This window comes from Mycteria americana, chromosome 3, assembly GCF_035582795.1.
Source record: "Mycteria americana isolate JAX WOST 10 ecotype Jacksonville Zoo and Gardens chromosome 3, USCA_MyAme_1.0, whole genome shotgun sequence".
In the NCBI taxonomy this organism is placed as follows: Eukaryota; Metazoa; Chordata; class Aves; order Ciconiiformes; family Ciconiidae; genus Mycteria; species Mycteria americana.
The window spans coordinates 132,957,057-132,975,358 of NC_134367.1; the positions used below are offsets into that span (position 1 = coordinate 132,957,057).

General features: G+C 44.5%; 1 protein-coding gene across 14 annotated transcripts in view; it reads left to right on the forward strand.

The window, feature by feature from the left end:
• The window catches only part of RIN2 (Ras and Rab interactor 2), a 123,352-nt gene that overhangs the window by 96,141 nt on the left and 8,909 nt on the right, over window positions 1-18,302 (forward strand). For 12 of the 14 annotated variants that reach the window (XM_075497120.1, XM_075497121.1, XM_075497123.1 and 9 more), the window contains 4 exons: window positions 860-932; window positions 3,875-3,966; window positions 7,045-8,175; window positions 17,297-17,602. In XM_075497120.1, coding sequence (XP_075353235.1) covers window positions 860-932; window positions 3,875-3,966; window positions 7,045-8,175; window positions 17,297-17,602 — 1,602 coding nt within the window. Of the gene's footprint in view, window positions 1-472; window positions 508-605; window positions 698-859; window positions 933-3,874; window positions 3,967-7,044; window positions 8,176-17,296; window positions 17,603-18,302 lie in introns of those variants that run through there. The other 2 variants (XM_075497127.1, XM_075497126.1) reach the window with 2 other exon arrangements.

Genomic DNA, 18,302 nt, shown 5'->3' on the forward strand with positions numbered 1-18,302 from the left:
CACCCCTTTGTAGAAGTTGTTGGAGGCTGCAAGAGTTTGTGTACTTCAGGAACCTGTCTTACGCTACTGTTATATTCATAAATGCTCTTCCTTCTTTTGTTCTGGTCTCAGTCATGTCCAGAGGCGAAAGATCTAGATCGTTTCACTCTAGGAGCTTCTTCTGCTTGATCTTTGTAGTCATTGGGTGAGACTTGCCACTGGAGTCAGAGAGAGTTTAATGTAAGCGAGGTGGCAATCACTTCTATGTCATTATTACTGTGAACAAGTGTTTATATCAATAAGAAACGATGGTATGGAGTGGGAAAAAATGAAAGGCATTGCTCATGTCTTCCTCCTCCATTGTGCAAGGCAATGGCACGAAGCAGAATTGTATGAGGTGTTTTTTATAGTGTTTTCAGGTTAAATGGTTTTCGTGAAGTGAATGAAAATGTATCATCTCCCATTAGGTGCTAACACATCTGGGGAGAAGACAAGCGAGTAGGATGGAATGCGAGAGGAGGAAATTAGGTATATTAGCACACTGGGCAAAGCAAGCCTCGGTTATTGATTTATTGTCTGTTAGTAAAACATTGTGCGATTCTAATCACACTTGATCTGTTTTCCAGGAATGGGAAACAGATCATATGTTTGGAATACAAAAACAAACCCACCACCAAGACTATCAGTATATTCTTGAAAATGCCTTTAGCAGAGACAGGTACCTTCTCCACCAAGTTGCTTTCTCTTAACCAAACAGTAGCTAGTTTGATGGTGCAAACTTATTAATTTTATGCAACAATCTGAGATGCATTTTATTAAGCTCTTCTAAGAAATGGTGGATAGATGTGTGATTCTTTCCCTCTTGTAACTTCCTTTGCAGCGTTTTCCTTGGAGGGGTCTGGAATAAGTTTTGCTGATTTATTCAGGCTCATTGCTTTCTACTGTATTAGCAGGTAAGATGGTGTTATGTTCTGACTTGCATTTGCTAGACTGTCTTGAAAAAAGGAGAGTCTCAAGGACTTGGTTCAGCATGATATTTATGTTGCCAATCTACAGACATTCCTGGGCAGTCTTAGAAGGTAATGGGAGAAATAAGAGATGAGAATTGGAAGCAAGTCTCTCCGTCTTATTTGGTACTGATTATTGGAAGGCTGGTGTTATGTTACCTACCCAGCCTGAGGTGTTGCCAAGTTCAACTTTACTTTAGCTGGTATCTTGTAATGCTTTCTTAACAGCTCTGTAACATTTAATAAGCACCATAAACTATCTTGCAATGTCCATTTCTTGGAATTGCTAGTAGAATGCATTTTTGGAGCATAATGGAAAAATGTCAGATCACGTTGCAGAATATGATAACTGAGAGATGTGTAAATTGTGAACAACAAAAATGGTCTCATTGGCTTTCCAGTTTATGGTTGCCCAACTTGTTTTCCAGGTAGTACGCAGAGAAAAAGTAGCTAGTGTTTTTTATCTTTTAAGTTGTTTTAAATTTTACTTGTTTACTGGTGAAAACTTCCAGACTGATGCTCAAGCTTTACATTTATCCACAGGCAGGACACGGACAAACTGCACATCTGCACATTTTCTGAAGGAAGGGGGGAGAGGCAACTTTGGTCTTGGTCCTTTTACTGCAGCGAGGTTGCCAATTAGTGCTGAGAGTGGTGATTTCTGGTGCGGGAAACGCTCGCTAGGGATGCACTTAGGTTGATGTGCTTACTGTTTGTGTTTGTGGTGGAGAAGCATCTAGACCCCCTTTGTTACAGGCCTCCATTTTGCTGAGCTGTACATGCATGTGATGAAAGAAGCGTTTATACCACATAAGTAATTGCTCAGCACTCAGATGAGAAATGAGCTGAAACTGCATTTAAAAGCAGTTTAATGATGAGTGATTCCTTATTTTGTCACCCTTTCAGTTCTGCCCACTAGCCAGGCTCCAGTACATTCCCTTTAAGTGCCTACAGGGAGAATGCAGCAAATGTAGATTTCTTTGCATTAGTTTACCCCTTTTCTTTCACTGAAGGCTCCAAGTTGCTTTGCATTTGCTAAAAGGAAGCCCACCAGCACAGTGTAGCTTGTTGCCTTGCTCATGAGCCTCCTAACTGAGAGTCTGTCTCTGCAGAGCGGCTTTCATTTTCTTAATGGCATTTCAGTCAGCTAAGTGTGAATTTAGTATCTGGATGCAGTCAGGCCTCCCAGTCAGGAAGCACATACAAAACTGCCTAACCAGGCTCTTCACCTGTTTATTGTTATGTTCCTTTTCTTGTTGCCCTTTGGGGAAGGGGAAGGAAGTGAAAAGAGTGGCGATCACAACTTAGACACGGTGTTAAAGCTTTCCTAGTGCATCTTGTTAAACACAACTTTAGCTGCAAACCCATCCACAGATACCAGTAATAAATACAACTTCAGCTGCAAACCTGTCCAGCGGTTTCAGTAAATCAAGCCCACTCTTTGATTGTGGGTATGCTTTTGGAAGCGGATGCTTATTTCCCCATTCAGTGGAGAAACACCCTAAGTGTTTCTGTTTGCCTAATGTTTCTTAAGTGGCAGCATCTACCCAGCGTCTTTGTCCTCTTCAGGCAGCAGTCTAGGATTGCTGGGGGTGCGAGAGGAAAATGTATAGACTTCTTAGGCAAGCAGATAGGTAGCTATTGTGAGAGAGAGACAGTACCGTTTGGTACATCGCAGCAAAACCAGGACGATTTCCTAAAACCAGAGGGAATTTCTTGCAATAGATAACCCAGTAGGTTTGTATGAGGAGTCAAGGGTTACCGATCTTTGTATTGAGTCCATGACGATGTATTAGACTCTAAATTATCTGTGGTACGATGTTGAAAGTGTCTTTTCAAATACTTTTTAGCTAGTGTATCGGTCTTGTGCATATGCTTGATTTGAATTTGAGTGGCGTTCTGAGATCCTGTTTTTTCAACAAGTTAACATACAACATAGAGAATATTTATGTGATAAAAACCCACCATCTATCAGTGTTTCCACAGATGGTTGGCTTGTTCACGGCCTTAAAAAAAAAAATTATGCTGGCACCAGTTGTACGTAGGATTCCTGTGCTCCATTTGTTCTCATTTACTCTTAATGACATAGGTACTTCTACTACAGATTTTGCAGTTTAGCATGCACTGCTGTTTGAGGATGTGTTGGTACCAATTGGACGGGCAGGAGGTATAGTATTGGTTGATGGCAGTACTCATACAATGTATATACAGTTAAGTAGTTTTGTCCCTTAAAATCTCTGTCTAAAAGCTTTTTACACTGGATTTGGCTTATGTTGTTGTTCATGCATTCATGCACCTCCCTTTGTAAACATCCACTGAACTTCTAGTATGCAGTGAAGAGAAGCCACATATGAGAATAAATTATGAAGACTGTCTTAAATTAAGTGTGTTTTCAGCCTAGGACAGAGTAGCACCAAAACATCCTAGCTTAGAAGTTTTTAGGGTAGCTGCCCAAGTACTCATTTAAATTTTTATTCTGAGAACTGGAATTCAACTTTGAAAGCAATCAACAGCATATTCAGAAAATAAGAAGCTTCGCTGAAGGGTGAAGGGCAGATAACACTTTTGCATCCCACTGGCATGCTCGTAAAAGACCGGGTGTGAAAGTTTCTGCTGTAATAGGAGAAAATATTGGATGGCTCTGTGGAAATGAGCCTAAAGAGAGTCTTGGGGACTTGACTGTCATTTGCATTTCCCACCACTTTCCAACGTAAAGGAGCTCTGGGGTTGGTAATGTTTTTGCTGTGTGTTTAAGTCTCTTGCTACCTGCTCCAGCTAAAGAAGGAAATAAGAATCAGAGCTCAGCCACTGCCAGTGTTGAAAACAAATGCTTTTAAAACTATGGATCTTGTTGTGAAAACCATAATTGTTTTTCTCTTTGACAACAGGGATGTCCTTCCGTTCACCCTGAAGTTGCCTCATGCTATTGCTGCAGCAAAGACAGAAGCTGAACTTGAAGAGATTGCTCAGCTTGGACTGAGTAAGTAGTTCTCTACATACACATCATTCCCTGTAGCATTGCTCTAAGCTTGAAGAAATAGTCTGTATTAGTAAGTAGTTCATATTGGTCAGTGATGATAGAGATTTCATTTGGAAAAGCAGCTTCTCTTATTGGGAAGGCCAAGCCTTGTACTTGCCAAATGGTGACCTTGGTGCTCTTCCTTCCTTCTGTGCTTTCTGTGATATTTTTGTTAGTGCTGTTTCCTTCCTTCCTTCCTTCCTTCTCCTCTCCCCTGTTTGGGCAGCCCCTGGGCAAAGCAAGTCTTACAATCCCCAGACAGAGGTTTGATGTAGCTTCTCCGCTAAGGGCTAACGTTGGCTGCAGGCTCACATAGCAGCCACTAGCTTGATAATTTGCTGGAGTTGCCAGGAGAGTGTAGGAACTGAGGTTCACTGTTAATAAAACATGTTTCAGATTGACATGTGATCTTAGAATGTGATTTTTGAGATCAGTGGCTCAATGCAGTAGCATATTAATAAAAGGAGGCATGTATACATAGGATCTGCAGAATGTATCCATGTGCATTGATTCGACGAAATTTTTAAAATAACTAAAGAACATGCAAGCACATGTCCTTGTATTGCTTGACTGCTACAACCAAATAGAGGCTCACTGTAAAACGTACCTTGAGCTTGCAGGAGACACAAAGCCTGGTGGGATTTGAAACATGGACTCCACCCAGACGAATCGTTGAGCAACTCCTGCAAAGTGCTGAATGGCCTCATTTCCTTTTGCAGGAAGGGAGGGTTGACTGTCGGCAGTCTTTGTCCCAGTAGATTTTTGAATCGTCTTTGATTTAGAAACAGATCCTCGCTAAATCAGAGTGTTAGCATGAGGCTCTCTAAAACTATTTGGTGGGACTTTGCAGCAAAGCCATACACAGGGAAGAATTGCACTGCTTTGCATTTTGTTTTGCTGCAGTAGTGATGCAGTTAAGGGATTTGTTTTACAGAGGAGACAAATTACTTCCGCACTGTTTATCTGCAAGTTTAGGTAATTAGATAGATGAAAGTATGGATTTTCATGGGAATAGAGGCAAATATGGAACCGTGATTAGGTGAACGTTTGGATGGGGGGAGGGAGGTCTGATTGGGATACAGTGTAGTGAAGGCAGTCTTCCAGTGACACCTGGAAGCCCTAAAGTAGCATTAGGTGAGTTTCCCTATAGGAGATGATAATGGTGGTGTTGAGCAAGCTCTCCAGACTAACCACACTATCTTTGTCCTCATTACCTGAGAGCACCGTGACCTACTTGCCACAGAGTTAGTCTTGCTCTTGAACGATCTCTGTCTACGTTGTGCGTGGTGTTTCTTTAGCTAATACATTTGAAAGCTGAGGAGGAAACTGATGGATCAGCATCTGTGTGGTTGGTGTATTTGGGATCAATTACCTACTGTACACCAGGTTAAGATCACAGTTTCTGTGAGCAAAAACCAACAGCAAAGTTGAGATTTTGATGGAGTTTTAGGTGTCCACATGCAAAAGAGCGCACCAGGAAGTCAGCCCTTCAACGCTGTGGACCCAAGAGATGCCTAAAAACTCCCAAGAGCCCTTCCTGTTAAGCGTGAGCTTTCCTTAAGCAACACATAGGCACAAAACTCCCTGGTCTGAACACGGAGGGTTGTAGCTCCTGTCAGAGCTCTGTTATGCTATAGGCTCAGAGGGAGGACTGCGCAAGGCAGGTCAAGAGCATGTAGCCCAGCAAACCACATCAGGGAGAACTGGTGGTAAAGGTTTCAAGGCTGTTGCCAACCTGTAAGGTTTCACATGCTGAGCATAAGATTTCCTCTCTCTCTTGTGTTTCACCTGCAGCGGCGCTTACATCATGCGTGTTTGCAGCAGCCCCGTGTGCCAGGCACACTGGCCAGTCTGCCGAGGGATCTGCAGGCAGGATGTGGAGTCACGGAGTAGGAAAAAACCAGCAGATTGCATGACTGTGTAGAGAAATATGTCTGTGCCTACACGTGTTCTCTGGCAGCGGCCTGTCACCAGGGGCCGTTTCCTGTCTTCTGCCCTGTAGGCAAGACCCAGCTGTTGGGCATGGACTCTGTTGTGGCGTGCTTGGCATTCATGCAGTTGGGCCCAGGTGTCGTTGCTCAACAGCCCAAATGAGGCATCTTGACCCTACAGGAAAAGGGGCCATGTCAAGAGTGGCAAATCTTAGCAAAATCTCCATCCTCTGGTATTCCTCCCTTATTTCAGTCTGATTGCTGTCCTCGGGGGCCGCTCTGCTTTCAGTCGTAATACTTTCAGGAGCTGATGGGCCTCACCGTTGACTCAGTCTCACAAACATGCTGACACTTTGCTGGGACGAGTGCAGAGGCTGCAGCTGAAACTTGCCGCTTTAGCACAGGTTTTCCACACTGCTGGTGTGGGACTGCACACTTGGTCTATTTATGTGCTGCTGAGTGTCTAAAACCTCAGGCAAACTGTGTCACCATTGCGAAGGCAGGGCTGCAGGCCAGTGCTCTTAAAGAGACATGAGCATTTGGTCTGCGTAGCTAAAGATTATGCGTGCACCCACCACAGCAAAACGTGAGCTGTCTTTTCATGTGTAGTTTCATTTGTTCGCTATCAAAAGAAACCAAACCAAAAATTTTTGTTGTTGCCATAAGCGGCCATCAGCTGGAGTGAATCAGCCTGTTGTCTTTAATGGAGTGAGCTTATTAATACCAGCTGAGAATCTAGGCTTATTTCTCCTGAGTGAGATGCTAGTGAGTAGTTAATGTTCATAGAATAAGAATTACTGTGTTACAGTCTCCATTCCTTTCTTTGATTCTCAGTTTATTTTTAAGCCTAGTTCAGTGGGCTGATTTGAAGCTACACATTGGTCATGATACTTATAAATCAGTAAGATTTATCAGCCCCAGGAGTGTAGCATGCATGTGTATGTCTGGTGGTGCTTTAAGAGGTTCACTGGAGGTTCCCCCCCCCTTGAATTAATAAAAGCTTCTCTAAGTTTCTTAATATTTGAAACTGATGATGTTGAGCTGAATGTTCTGAAAGCCATCTGCATGCTGTTTTGCATTCTTACGTTAACGCAATGATGATTTTCAGACTTTTGGAGCTCCCCGGCTAACAGCAACCCCCCGGCTCCTTCACCTCCCAGTAGGCCTGTGCCTTTGGACGGTGCTTGTGAAGACTCGCGTCAGCTCTGCCTTATAAATGGAGTGCATTCTATACGAACCAGAACGCCTTCGGAGCTGGAGTGCAGCCAGACCAACGGAGCGCTGTGTTTCATTAATCCCCTCTTCTTAAAAGTGCACAGCCAGGATGTCAGTGGAAGTCTGAAAAGGCAGAGCCCGAGAACTCCAGACGTGAATGGCACAGCGAGGCCTCGCTCCCCCCCGCCCCGGCCGCCACCTCCTTCTATTAATAGCATCCTCACGAGTCCACAGCTTTCCAGGACTATAAAGCAGGCGAGCATGCCAGAAACAGTCAACCATAAGAAAGAGAGAGGCTTGGATTTGCTGCAGAATAAACCAACCCCTATTCCACCTCCTCGGCTGAAGAAGCAGGCTGTTTGCTCAGAGGCGGAAGGCAGCTCAAAGACCACAGCCGTAACTCGACCTGGCTGCAGATCGGTGAGTGTGCCCGAAGCTGCTGGCGTTCCAGGTGAAACCCTGCCTGAGCCGGCTCCAGCAGCTGCCAAAAAGACCGTAGCTACCAGCTCTGAGTCACACATACCGTGGAATGGAGGCAGGCAGAGACTGAGCGACATGAGCATTTCCACCTCCTCGTCTGACTCGCTGGACTTCGATCGGAGCATGCCGCTGTTCGGCTATGAGGGGGACACTAACAGCAGCCTGGAGGATTTTGAGGGGGAAAGCGACCAAGAGAGCATGGCACCCCCTTTGAAGCCCAAGAAGAAAAGAAACAGTTCGTTTGTTCTCCCCAAGATTGTGAAATCTCAGCTACGGAAAGTCAGTGGAGTTTTCAGTTCCTTCATGACCCCTGAAAAAAGGATGATTAAGAAAATTGCAGAAATGTCCCAGGACAAACGCACTTATTTTGGATGCCTAGTGCAGGACTATGTGAGCTTCCTCCAGGAAAACAAGGAGTGCCATGTTTCGAGCACCGATATGCTGCAAACGATTCGGCAGTTCATGACCCAAGTCAAGAACTATTTGTCCCAAAGCTCCGAACTCGATCCCCCAATCGAATCGCTGATTCCTGAGGACCAAATAGGTAAGAAACACTGTCCTGTGTTTGGGGGAAGGTGAAAATGTGTAATCTGGGTTTATAGCGATAGTCTTTGTGCCAGTTTGGAAAGGTGGGGTTGACTTTGCTAGCAGAGTTCGAGCCATTGAGTATTTGAGTCTTAAATCAAAACAACCCCAGCCCCAGCCCCAATGCCCCTAGCAACTCAGAAGAACTATGCTACAAAGTTGTTCATAAAAAGTTATCCTTAAAATAGCTGCAGGTGTGGACTTTTTACATGTGGTTATTACTGGAGGGAGGTATTTTATTTTTTCGCTGCTGCACTGTTAACGATACAGAATCCTTTATTTGCTGGCACACGTGTATTTTTCCCTGAATCGGGCTGAAACAGTTCTCGATGCTTGGACCAAAACTGTGCCAATTTTAACTATAGGGATTGTAGCCATAAAACTAGAATTTATTTGAAACCAGTGACAGTTAAGAGCAGCGAGACATTTCATAGCAACTTACTTTTGAAATAAATCTCATTCTTCCAAACATTCTCATTCACTCCTAGCTAAAGCTGCACTGTCCCTACACTTGAAGCTAAATAAAAAGATACATAAGAATTTTAAAAAACAAACAAACAAATGTGTGCAAGAGAGAGAAGGGGCTGCTAATAGCAGGATTTCTATACCTCTCTGTTGCATGTATGTGTTTATAAATGGTTGCAGATAAGCTATATGTTTGAATAAATGTTTTAACAATAGAGACTTGTGTATCCACAAAAGTGAAATCATTGTTGCTGCATAAAATCTCACTGCCCCTCTATCTTGCCAGTCTGAGCAGTATTTGTAAAAGAGCCTATAAGCCGCATTTAGGAGGTAAACATCCCTCAGGGCAGAATACTTTCCTTGTGAGCTCACTTCAGTCCTAATTTGCTTGTTTTTCTCCTGTACCCCAGCGTCCCAACACTTGGCCCCGTACAAAATTGGCAGAGAGTTCTTTCTCTGGGACTAGAGGGTGATTTTATGTTGACATTTCTGTCTGTCCTTGACCGAGAGGAAGTATTATCTCGTAACCTCAACTTCATTTACACAAGTCAAGCAAAAGTAATAAGCGCTGCTAAAGCAAATATAACACTACAAAGAGTGTCCTCGAAATTGAGACTCTTTCAAAGACGTGCATTGTTCTCACTAGAATAATAAAGAATATTATGTGGGTGTTTTATGGAAGAAAAAACGGCGAATTGAGCAGTGGTGCAGGCGCATTTTCGCCTGGATTTTTGCAGAGTACTGGATATTTGAGAAAAATACAGATCTAGTTTGCTTGTAATTTTGTGAAAGCTTGGTTTGACTTGTAGTTTTCATTGTAAGGGTGTGGTTAAATCGGACTGTGGGTCTCTGAAGACCGGCAAAATGCTGTCTGCTTGTAAATGTTTCAGTAGTTTGGAGTAGCATAAGCTATGAAACGTAATAACTAAACTACATTGGTTTTCTTCAGTGACAGAAAGTCTGGCTTTGATGGTGTGATTAAATGCAATTAATTTATAAAGCAAGGCGGTTTAAACAAAAGAAGAACTTGCTTCTGAATCATCTGCTGCCTATGGCTCGAGCCTGCAAACAACCACAGTGGATCAGGAGCATCAGATGCTGCTGATCTAAGCAGATAACTATGTGACAGCAAGATTTAGTCATCCCTATAGAGAACTTTTTATGATGTAGCCCTGCCTATTCTCCACGGTTTTGCTTGACTATTTCAGTACGGAATTGCAGCCTGAATTTTAACTTTGTGAGTAGTCATTTGTCCTGCCTTGTCAGTTTACACTTTTGTGGTGCAGGTTTTTTCTCTCAACGTGTCAGCCTAGAGCTGGATGTGTGCTGCAGGGAAAACGCTCCGTCCTTCTGTTCGTCGTGTCCCGTCCCACGGCGGCGGTGAGTCAGTGTCAGAGCTCAGAGGCTCTGCTCAGGCCTGGTGACTGCCGAGTTAGAGCGGGCCACAGCGGCCATGCCCTGCCGGGGACTCGCAGCAAGAGGCGCCGGGCGCACTTGCGTGACAGCCGCTTCACCCTGTGCCTCGGACCCCGCCGCTGGTGCCAGCGCGGCAGGGAGGGAGCCTGTAGCAGAAAATACTGGGGCCTGTCAGCTCCCCGGGCCGGTCCTGCCTCTGTGGAGAGGAGCTGGAGCCGGTCCTCGCCTCCCTCTCCCACCCAGCAGAACCGCTGCTGCCGGTCACCCATTCTGGGGCAGCCAGACCTCACCTTGTCCCGCTGTTGTCTCCTGAATTTCGGTACGTGCTGGAGCAGCATCCTCCCAGGCTTAGTGCAGCCCTTCGTGCTTGGGACTTTCTCCTGTGTCTGTGTCATGATCTTTGTGATCGTGGAGCTTTTCTTGTGGAACTGCATCACGGGCTTCCCAGATGCTTCCAAGCACAAGATTTCTGTGGGAGATCTTTTAAGTTTCCCAGACAGGGGCCATATCAAATTGTTTAACTTCTGCCAAATCATTGGGAGAATGTGCACCAGCGTTTCTAATTATTCCCAACAAGTGCCTCCTAATCTTAGCACTGTAGACTGTTAACCCTTCCTGAAACAATGGGATTCCCACTGTTGGGACAGAATCAAGTCCAAGGCACATGGCTTTTTACTGTTTAAGGATGAATGCAGAGTATTTTTTTTTAAAAGTCATCCACACCTGAATATGTATCCACAGAATAAAGACGTGGACTGGTCAGAGGAGACCCTGATAGTCCACAGCTGCTTGAATAGCAAATGTTTGAGAGTTTTTTGTTTTTTCTTTTCCTGGCTGTGAACAGAAAGGAGGCAAGTTGACTGTCATCGCTTTGCCAGGTGATCACCAGGTGGGATCTGACACCTGAACAGCTTCAGTCTCAATGCCCGAATTGGGCCTAGCCCAAGAAATGACTGGTTTAAATAATTTGGCAATAAGGTATTAACTGATCGCATGGGAAAGTGCCTGAACAATACTGCCTGTCACTTGTTTTGGTATTTCTAAGGCGTAACGGATTTTTAAATGGTGAATGTTAAAAGAGGCTTGGAGAGAACGTGTTGGCCCCTTACTGTGGCAGGACATGCCTTGTTGCAGGGACTTGGGTCTGCGTGGAGGAGCTGCGGGCAGACGGAGCTGGAGACCCTATGGAGGAGCGTAGTCTGTTCCCCACAGGAGCCGGTGTGCCAGCCGCTCTGAGGGAGGCTTCTCTGAGCAGCGCTTCTGCCTTTGTGTTCCTCTTGCTGAGAGGCAATGTTTTACTTTTGTTCTTATGAGATTTTATCGTGTTAGCTTTAGGCCTGTTTCCCACTTACGAAGATAACTTTAAACCTGCTCTCCAAAGGACTGGTGATGCCCTTCTCCCACCCCTGCCATGATATCATGTGCGGATTTTGTATGTGAACTCTCTGCTTTACCATCCAAATTTTTAATGAAAATACTAAATAGACTAAAGCCCAGGGCTGACCCCCATGGTACCTCTTTTCAAATATCTGTTTTGTTTGACAGTCAACCATTGATAATTGGGCTCTCAGTGCAGTATTTTATGCACCCGTTCATGCACCCACCTTATGGTAATTACAGCAAGACAGTATTTCCCTTGTTTGCTTATAGGAAAGTTGCATGGAGTAGGTTTATGGGTCTTAAAAAGGTTAAGATGCAGCCCACCCCCTGCTCCCCTCTTCTTCACTGATCCAATTATCCTCCTAACGGAATTAGAACGGTATGCCACCGTTTCTTCTTGAAAAACTTACGTTGGCTGTTTTTTAGAACTGTGTTACTTTTTAGGTGCTCGTACATTTGTTTTGGTGTCCCATCTCCCTACCCTGTCGTTCATCCTAGTATCATTTCATGTTGAGTTGAGGCCAGCCAACGTGTCCCCCAGCGCTCCTCTTTTCACTGCGGGAGTGGGGGGATAGGGCCAGTAAGAAGCAGTGGTACAAGCGCTGAGCAGAGGCGGAGGATTTGGTTCTCCCTTTCCTGACCAGCCCTTTGATTTTCTTTGTGACTTATTCCCTGCTCCTTTATTACTACTTCTTTAAGAGAAGACATGTGTTTACCACGCAGCCATAGTGTGAGTTTTAATTAACCCACAGCTGATTAAAGCAAAGCAAGCCTAGCACAGATAGTTCTGTGATCCATTGGTGTGCTTTATGTCGGTAAAATGAGGGGAGGTTTACCCTAGAGACCTTTCTTCCCTAGTTGTTCAACTTCTGCCACCGCCACCTATCCATCGCCCACCTTAGTCCTACCTCTGCTTTCAGGGTTGTGCAGATTATCAAGGAATGTGGGTTGTGTGAGGCCTTACTTTCAAGTCTTGCTTCTTCAGAGGAGATGCCCTTGTCTGCACCATGGGCTAGGCGTGTGTCTGTAGACATCCACCAAGAACTGGACGCTTGGCCATCCTGATGTGAGCTGTCTCAAAATACAGCCGTATCAGTCATGCCGCTCTATGAACATGCAAGACATTAGGAAAATCCAAAACAAAGCAAATGCAGCGTAGTCAGGCATCCTGCACGTACACGCCGTGGTGTTCCAAAGCAACCTTCTGCTTTCAGCCTCCCAGGCAATGTTGCTAGTGCAGGACTGCACCTTTTTGTGATGGTTCCCAGGCTCGCTCAGTCTCTTGCTGAGCCCTTCTTTCACTGATGAATGGTTCGGCCATGGCAGATGATAAGCAGGGCTTGTGTGTAAACCCAGGGACTGGAAACAGACAGGTAATCTCAGCGGAGCAACAGCAGTTGGTAAGAGGTAAACTGACGGCCTGGAAAAGGGGAGAGCACGCCTGCAATTTCAGGCAGCGAGGGTTGTAAAGAGGCTGCGTAAGGACACTTTTGATGACTAATGTGTTGTCCTCTCTAGATGCAGACTTGTGTGGTTTGCAGCACAACAAAATAGCATGTCAGCACAGGATACAGATGTGTTTCCACAACTCACAACGAAACTAGCTGGCTGGCCTTTACAATTCATTTATCAAAGCATTTCCAGTTCCCATTTTGAGGCTAGAGGCTAATTATAAGTATCATTTCAGGAACGCTACATGGCACTCGCCTCAAATGATACTCAATGGAAAAAAAAAAAAAAATCTGAAGTGTGTCTGTTTTGGTTTTGGAGTATAAAGCATCCCGGGAGGATATTTGTAAACACTTTGCCTATGTTGAAGTAAACAGGAATTTTTGTTGCCAATTTGGATCTGAGAAATATACAGAGATGTTAATGCAAAGGATCAGTCCTCCATTCCCAACTTAGACGCTGATTTGCCTGGGAGACCCTCCTAGACTTTATGTGGCCATTGGAAGTTAAACAGTGAAAGCTGCTGCTGGCTGGGAATTGTTCTGTGGGATCATATCCAGAAACACCTTTCTCTGAAAGGGGCCAGTAAGGGCAGTTCAGAAGGAAAGGGTCGCTAGCTGGCTGGTCTGATCCCAAACATGCTTATAAGTGTCTTCTGACACTGAATACTGGTCTAAGACCCAGATCACAAGAAATGCTGTCCTTCCAGGCTTTAATAATAATATAAATATGTGTATAGGTTTTATATTAATTAGAATACATATGGGTGTTATTATTGACTGTTAAAAAAACCCCCTCCAGTCCTTATCAATCTTGCTATGTTGTTGGCCTCATCAGCTTGCTAGAATTTGCCACCTTTTAATTTGAGGGCAGAACTCTCTGGTTCATATGTCTGTGCCAAGAATTCATAAGGGAGGAGAAAAGGTTGTGCGTTGGTGGTTGGTGCGGTGTTGGTTGGTTTCGTGGGTTTTTGGGTGATTTGTTGTTGTTATTGTTTTTTAAAACTGTTGTATCTTAGTCACTTCCTCATTTGCTGGCTAGTTCTGTGCAAATGTGCTGCATTAAAATGACGGTTTCTCTCAGTCTACCCTTACCAAGCTGAGGCAGTTAGTATCTCTTTGGAATCATAGCTACGTGTCCTTTATTTCATTTGTCTCCTAGTAGCTGTAATATAGTCACTGAACAGCACTGAAGGATGCTTTACTAAACATCCCGTCCTATTTTTATTTACCTGATCGCGTTAACAGCACAGAAACCGCTAAGAACAGCCTTCAGCAGTAAGTACTTGGACCCTGTGCGGAGCTTTGAGCACAGCCACGTGAGCTGTCTGCTCTCTTCCTCTGTGCTGCTTCAAATCAATTTAAGTTCCCGGAGAAACTGTGGAATGTGATCAAGTAAATTTCAAAGCAATTTCCAGGCACTGCTTTTGGAGCCTGTGACAAATTGCAAGTATGAAAGAACGCCTCCTTGCCATCTTGCACGGCCATAAAAATCTGCACAATTCATCTATACGGGAAGCTGTGGGAGCTTCTTACTTACTAAGGGTTGAGGGCAGAAGACTTAAGGCTTCCGCTTCTCGCCTACAGATGACAAGCCTGGCCCCAACCAAGGACTGGGGCTTCGTACAGGAATTTTCCCTCCCGGTAGCGTCTGGTTCCTGTAGCCGCTGGGGAGGGACTGCTTCTGCAGCTCCCTCCGTACTGGTACTGTAGGCAGCAGCTGAACCAGCTCCAGCCTGGAGCCTGTAGGGATCAGTCACAGAGGCGTACCGAGTTTTCTGATCTCCCATCCCAGGCTAGGTGCTCCCTCATTATCAGACCAAGGGCTCTGAGGATCCATGCTGAATTCTTTACAATTTATTGAGCCTCCTGTGACCAAATGTCGTGGTGACCTCGCTTTACTGAGATGAAGGATGGCTGATGCTAACTATTCCTGTGCAGAACTTCCAGTGGAAGCCTGTGGGAGTTAAAATTTCATGAGGACAGAGAGTTCTCTTGCTTAACGTAGTGTTTGGCAGCACCGACTGCTTTAATTTTGATTTGAACAAGACCAGGCAGTTGGAATGCAAACGGCAGAGGTGTTCCGCTTACAAGCAATGCAGTTGATGTTTTTGCTGTTTAAAAAACTGAACAAGGAGTAGAAATAAAGTAAGCTGAATTGTTAAAAAAAACCCCAATCATTATCAGTGAAGCTAGCAAGGAACTATGTGTACCATCTAGAAATTTAACTAGCTAACGTACCCATGCGTGAAATTTGTGCATTTTTCTTGGAAAAATATTTCTGTCCCATGCTCCCTGAGGATGCGTTTGGTGGCAGGGAGAGGCAGTTTCTGTCACTGTGCAGAAAGGTGATGCTTCTGCTTTCCTGACTGGGTTTGGTAGTGCTGTCAGGGGTGATTGTGTGGCTCTACCAAGTACAACAGATAAGGACCAGTCATTCGAAATGTTACCACTTGTTATGTATAACTGGTGGCTCTGGTCCGGTGGGAAGCTGGATCCACCCTTTGCGCTGTGTGACAGGCCATCAAGAACATGTCAGACTGGTTATGCCTTTACTGGTGGCCATAGGAAAATCTAGAAGATCAGAGGACAAATGCTGCTCCTCAGGTTCGCTCTTTCTGCCTTCCAGCAGCTTTCACAGTCTCCGTTGTGAGAGAGCACCCAGATGCGTTTAAAGCATCTAGGAATGAAGCAGACACAGCTTTGCCACCTCCATCAGGGTCTCGGGAGGGGAATATAGCAAGAGAAGCTACAGAAGCCCTAGCAGAATTGGGATAGGGGAGATGGGAGCTCCCGACAGAGTTGGACATTTGGGAATTGCATGCCAGACAAACACAGAATAAATGCTACATATGAAGTAAAGGCATCATAAGAGGAGTGTGTGAAGGGCGGGTTTGTGTGGAAAAGAGACGTATGAAGACCCAAAAGGATAAATGGCTGAACGCAAGGATAAAATAAATGAAAGCATAAAGCAAAAGCAAGAAAACAGAAGTAGGTAATGCTTGTTTGGGGGGGTGAGGGGGTGGGTGTAGACCCAAAAGGATAAATGGCTGAACACAAGGATAAAATAGATGAAAGCATAAAGCAAAAGCAAGAAAACAGAAGTAGGTAATGCTTGTTTGGGGAGGTAAGGGGGTGGGTGGGTGTAAATCCCAAGCCTTAGAAACAGTCTGCAAGTAAAAAAAAAAAAGGGGGGGGGGGGGGGAGAAAGAGACTATGGTCTAAGAAAAATATAAGAACAGGCAAAGAACCTGGAAAGGGCATGAGGTTTAATGAAACTTTAATGAGTCACCTCTAGCAGGAATGTCCACTGCTAGCTTGTATAAATGTGTGCTCCAGCAGCGACACAGTCTCTCCTCTTTCTGCTCGCGGACCCTGTGCTCCCCTAGTACATCTGCCTGCTCTAGGCTCTGGTCCTGCCCCACCGTCAGGGTGTTGGTGCAGTGGCCAGGCTGAAGGGTCCCCAGTTTCTTTTGTGCTTGAGGGAGTTCACTATGCTACAAATAATTGATGTAAGGTAATTATTAATGTAAGCTATGTTGCCATAGGGTCGCTGAGCGGGAGAGGAAATTAGCTTATAAAGTAAAGGTTTGCAGAGAAGATGTTTAGCAAAGAGCTTTCTCTGTTGATGTGGACCATACTTTGAAAATGGAGAGTGACTGTTAAAGTAAAACTTGAGTAGAACAAGAATTAAAAAAAAAAACAACCCCTAAGTTAGTGGTTACTGTGCCACGTGCACACTATTGCCAAACAAAGAACTTCAAACTTGATGACAAAGCTGCATATAAGCTTGCATGATGAAATCTGAAGCTGGACAAACACAGCTTGGTTTTCATTTATAGTTTAAAGTCCATAATCTGTCCAAGCTCATAAAGATCTGACAAAGTTGAGCCAAGTTTTAGGAGGCCGTGGTTGAGTTATAGTTTCTGATGGAAACTATGCAAAAAGGATGGGCTTTCATGCCAAAGCAGACAAAAGTTATGGTTTTGACTGTGTTTTACTTTAAGTTTGGGAGTTAAGTCTAAGCTGAAAGTAAAATAAAACTCAGAGACTTCTGGCCAATAAAAGAAGTTAACTGGAGCCACAGCTTGCTTTTCTTTGCCCCCCCCTTTTTTTTTGTGTGACAGTCTGTAGTCTGTCTTTGTGGGGCTCTTTTTTGTGTTTACCACATTGCCATAAATGAAAATGGAATACAGATTCTGCTCTGCCTTTTGTTTTCTTGTTAACAAACATCTGGAAACTCAGCTTGCATAATAAATAGGCCTTAGCAAGTAGGTTTTGCTCTACAGTGTCTCTTTTGGGAATGGTTATATTAATATTGGCTCTGCTCTAGGGGAGGAAGTCAGCTGGACTTGTGTTTTCCCGTTGCAGATGTTGTTCTGGAGAAGGCCATGCATAAGTGCATTCTGAAGCCGTTGAAGGGCCACATTGAAGCGATGTTGAAAGAGTTTCATACCGCGGATGGTTCTTGGAAACAGCTAAAGGAAAACCTGCAGTTGGTGCGGCAGAGGAATCCTCAGGAACTGGGCGTGTTTGTTCCAACACCAGACTTTGTGGACGTTGAAAAGATTAAAGTCAAATTCATGACCATGCAGAAAATGTATTCACCTGAAAAGAAAGTCATGCTGCTGCTGAGAGTTTGCAAATTGATTTACACTGTTATGGAGAATAACTCAGGTATGGTGCTTCTCATGGTTCAAGTTCACTGATATTCCAGACCTGGGGTTGTCTTTCGGTGGAGGAAATCAGACCACCTGATTCTGCAGATATGTCTCCTTCTCATGAAGCTCTCATAGCATCTCCTTGCCCTTTTGAGAGGAATTCTTCCTCTCCGCTTCTTTCCCGATACCTCTGATGCATCTGGCAGCGCATCTTACAAATTCAGTGTGAAGCGGAGTTGTGAAGCAGCTTAAAAAAAACCAGCTTTGCTTAACTGTAGGCTTTTGAAGTTGGCTGTCAGAAGGGCTGTCCTGTGAGCCTCGAATTTGACACTGGTTCTAAATGAGTATTTTTCTGGAAATGGTAATGGAGTTAACACCCTGTATTTAGCTATAGTACTTCAATAGCGTGTATGCAATATGACAACTACAAGGACTCTGTGTTAATGGGTGGAGGAAGGCAGCCTCTGATCCAGTGTTTTTGGCTTGCCCTGCCTATGTTCTCATTCAGACACTTTCTTTGGTGGTTTTGGAACAGAAATAACATCTGTTTCTACACTGCAGCAAGAGTCCGAAAGTGACTTTGAAACCCAGATAATGAAATGGAACTACAGACCAGTAAGGCCTGTTCGGTAGTCAGTGGCACAATTAAAATGCTGTGCTGGATGGCATGAATTATAGGTGTAACTCTGTTGCCTGCATCTTATACGCTGCTGTGG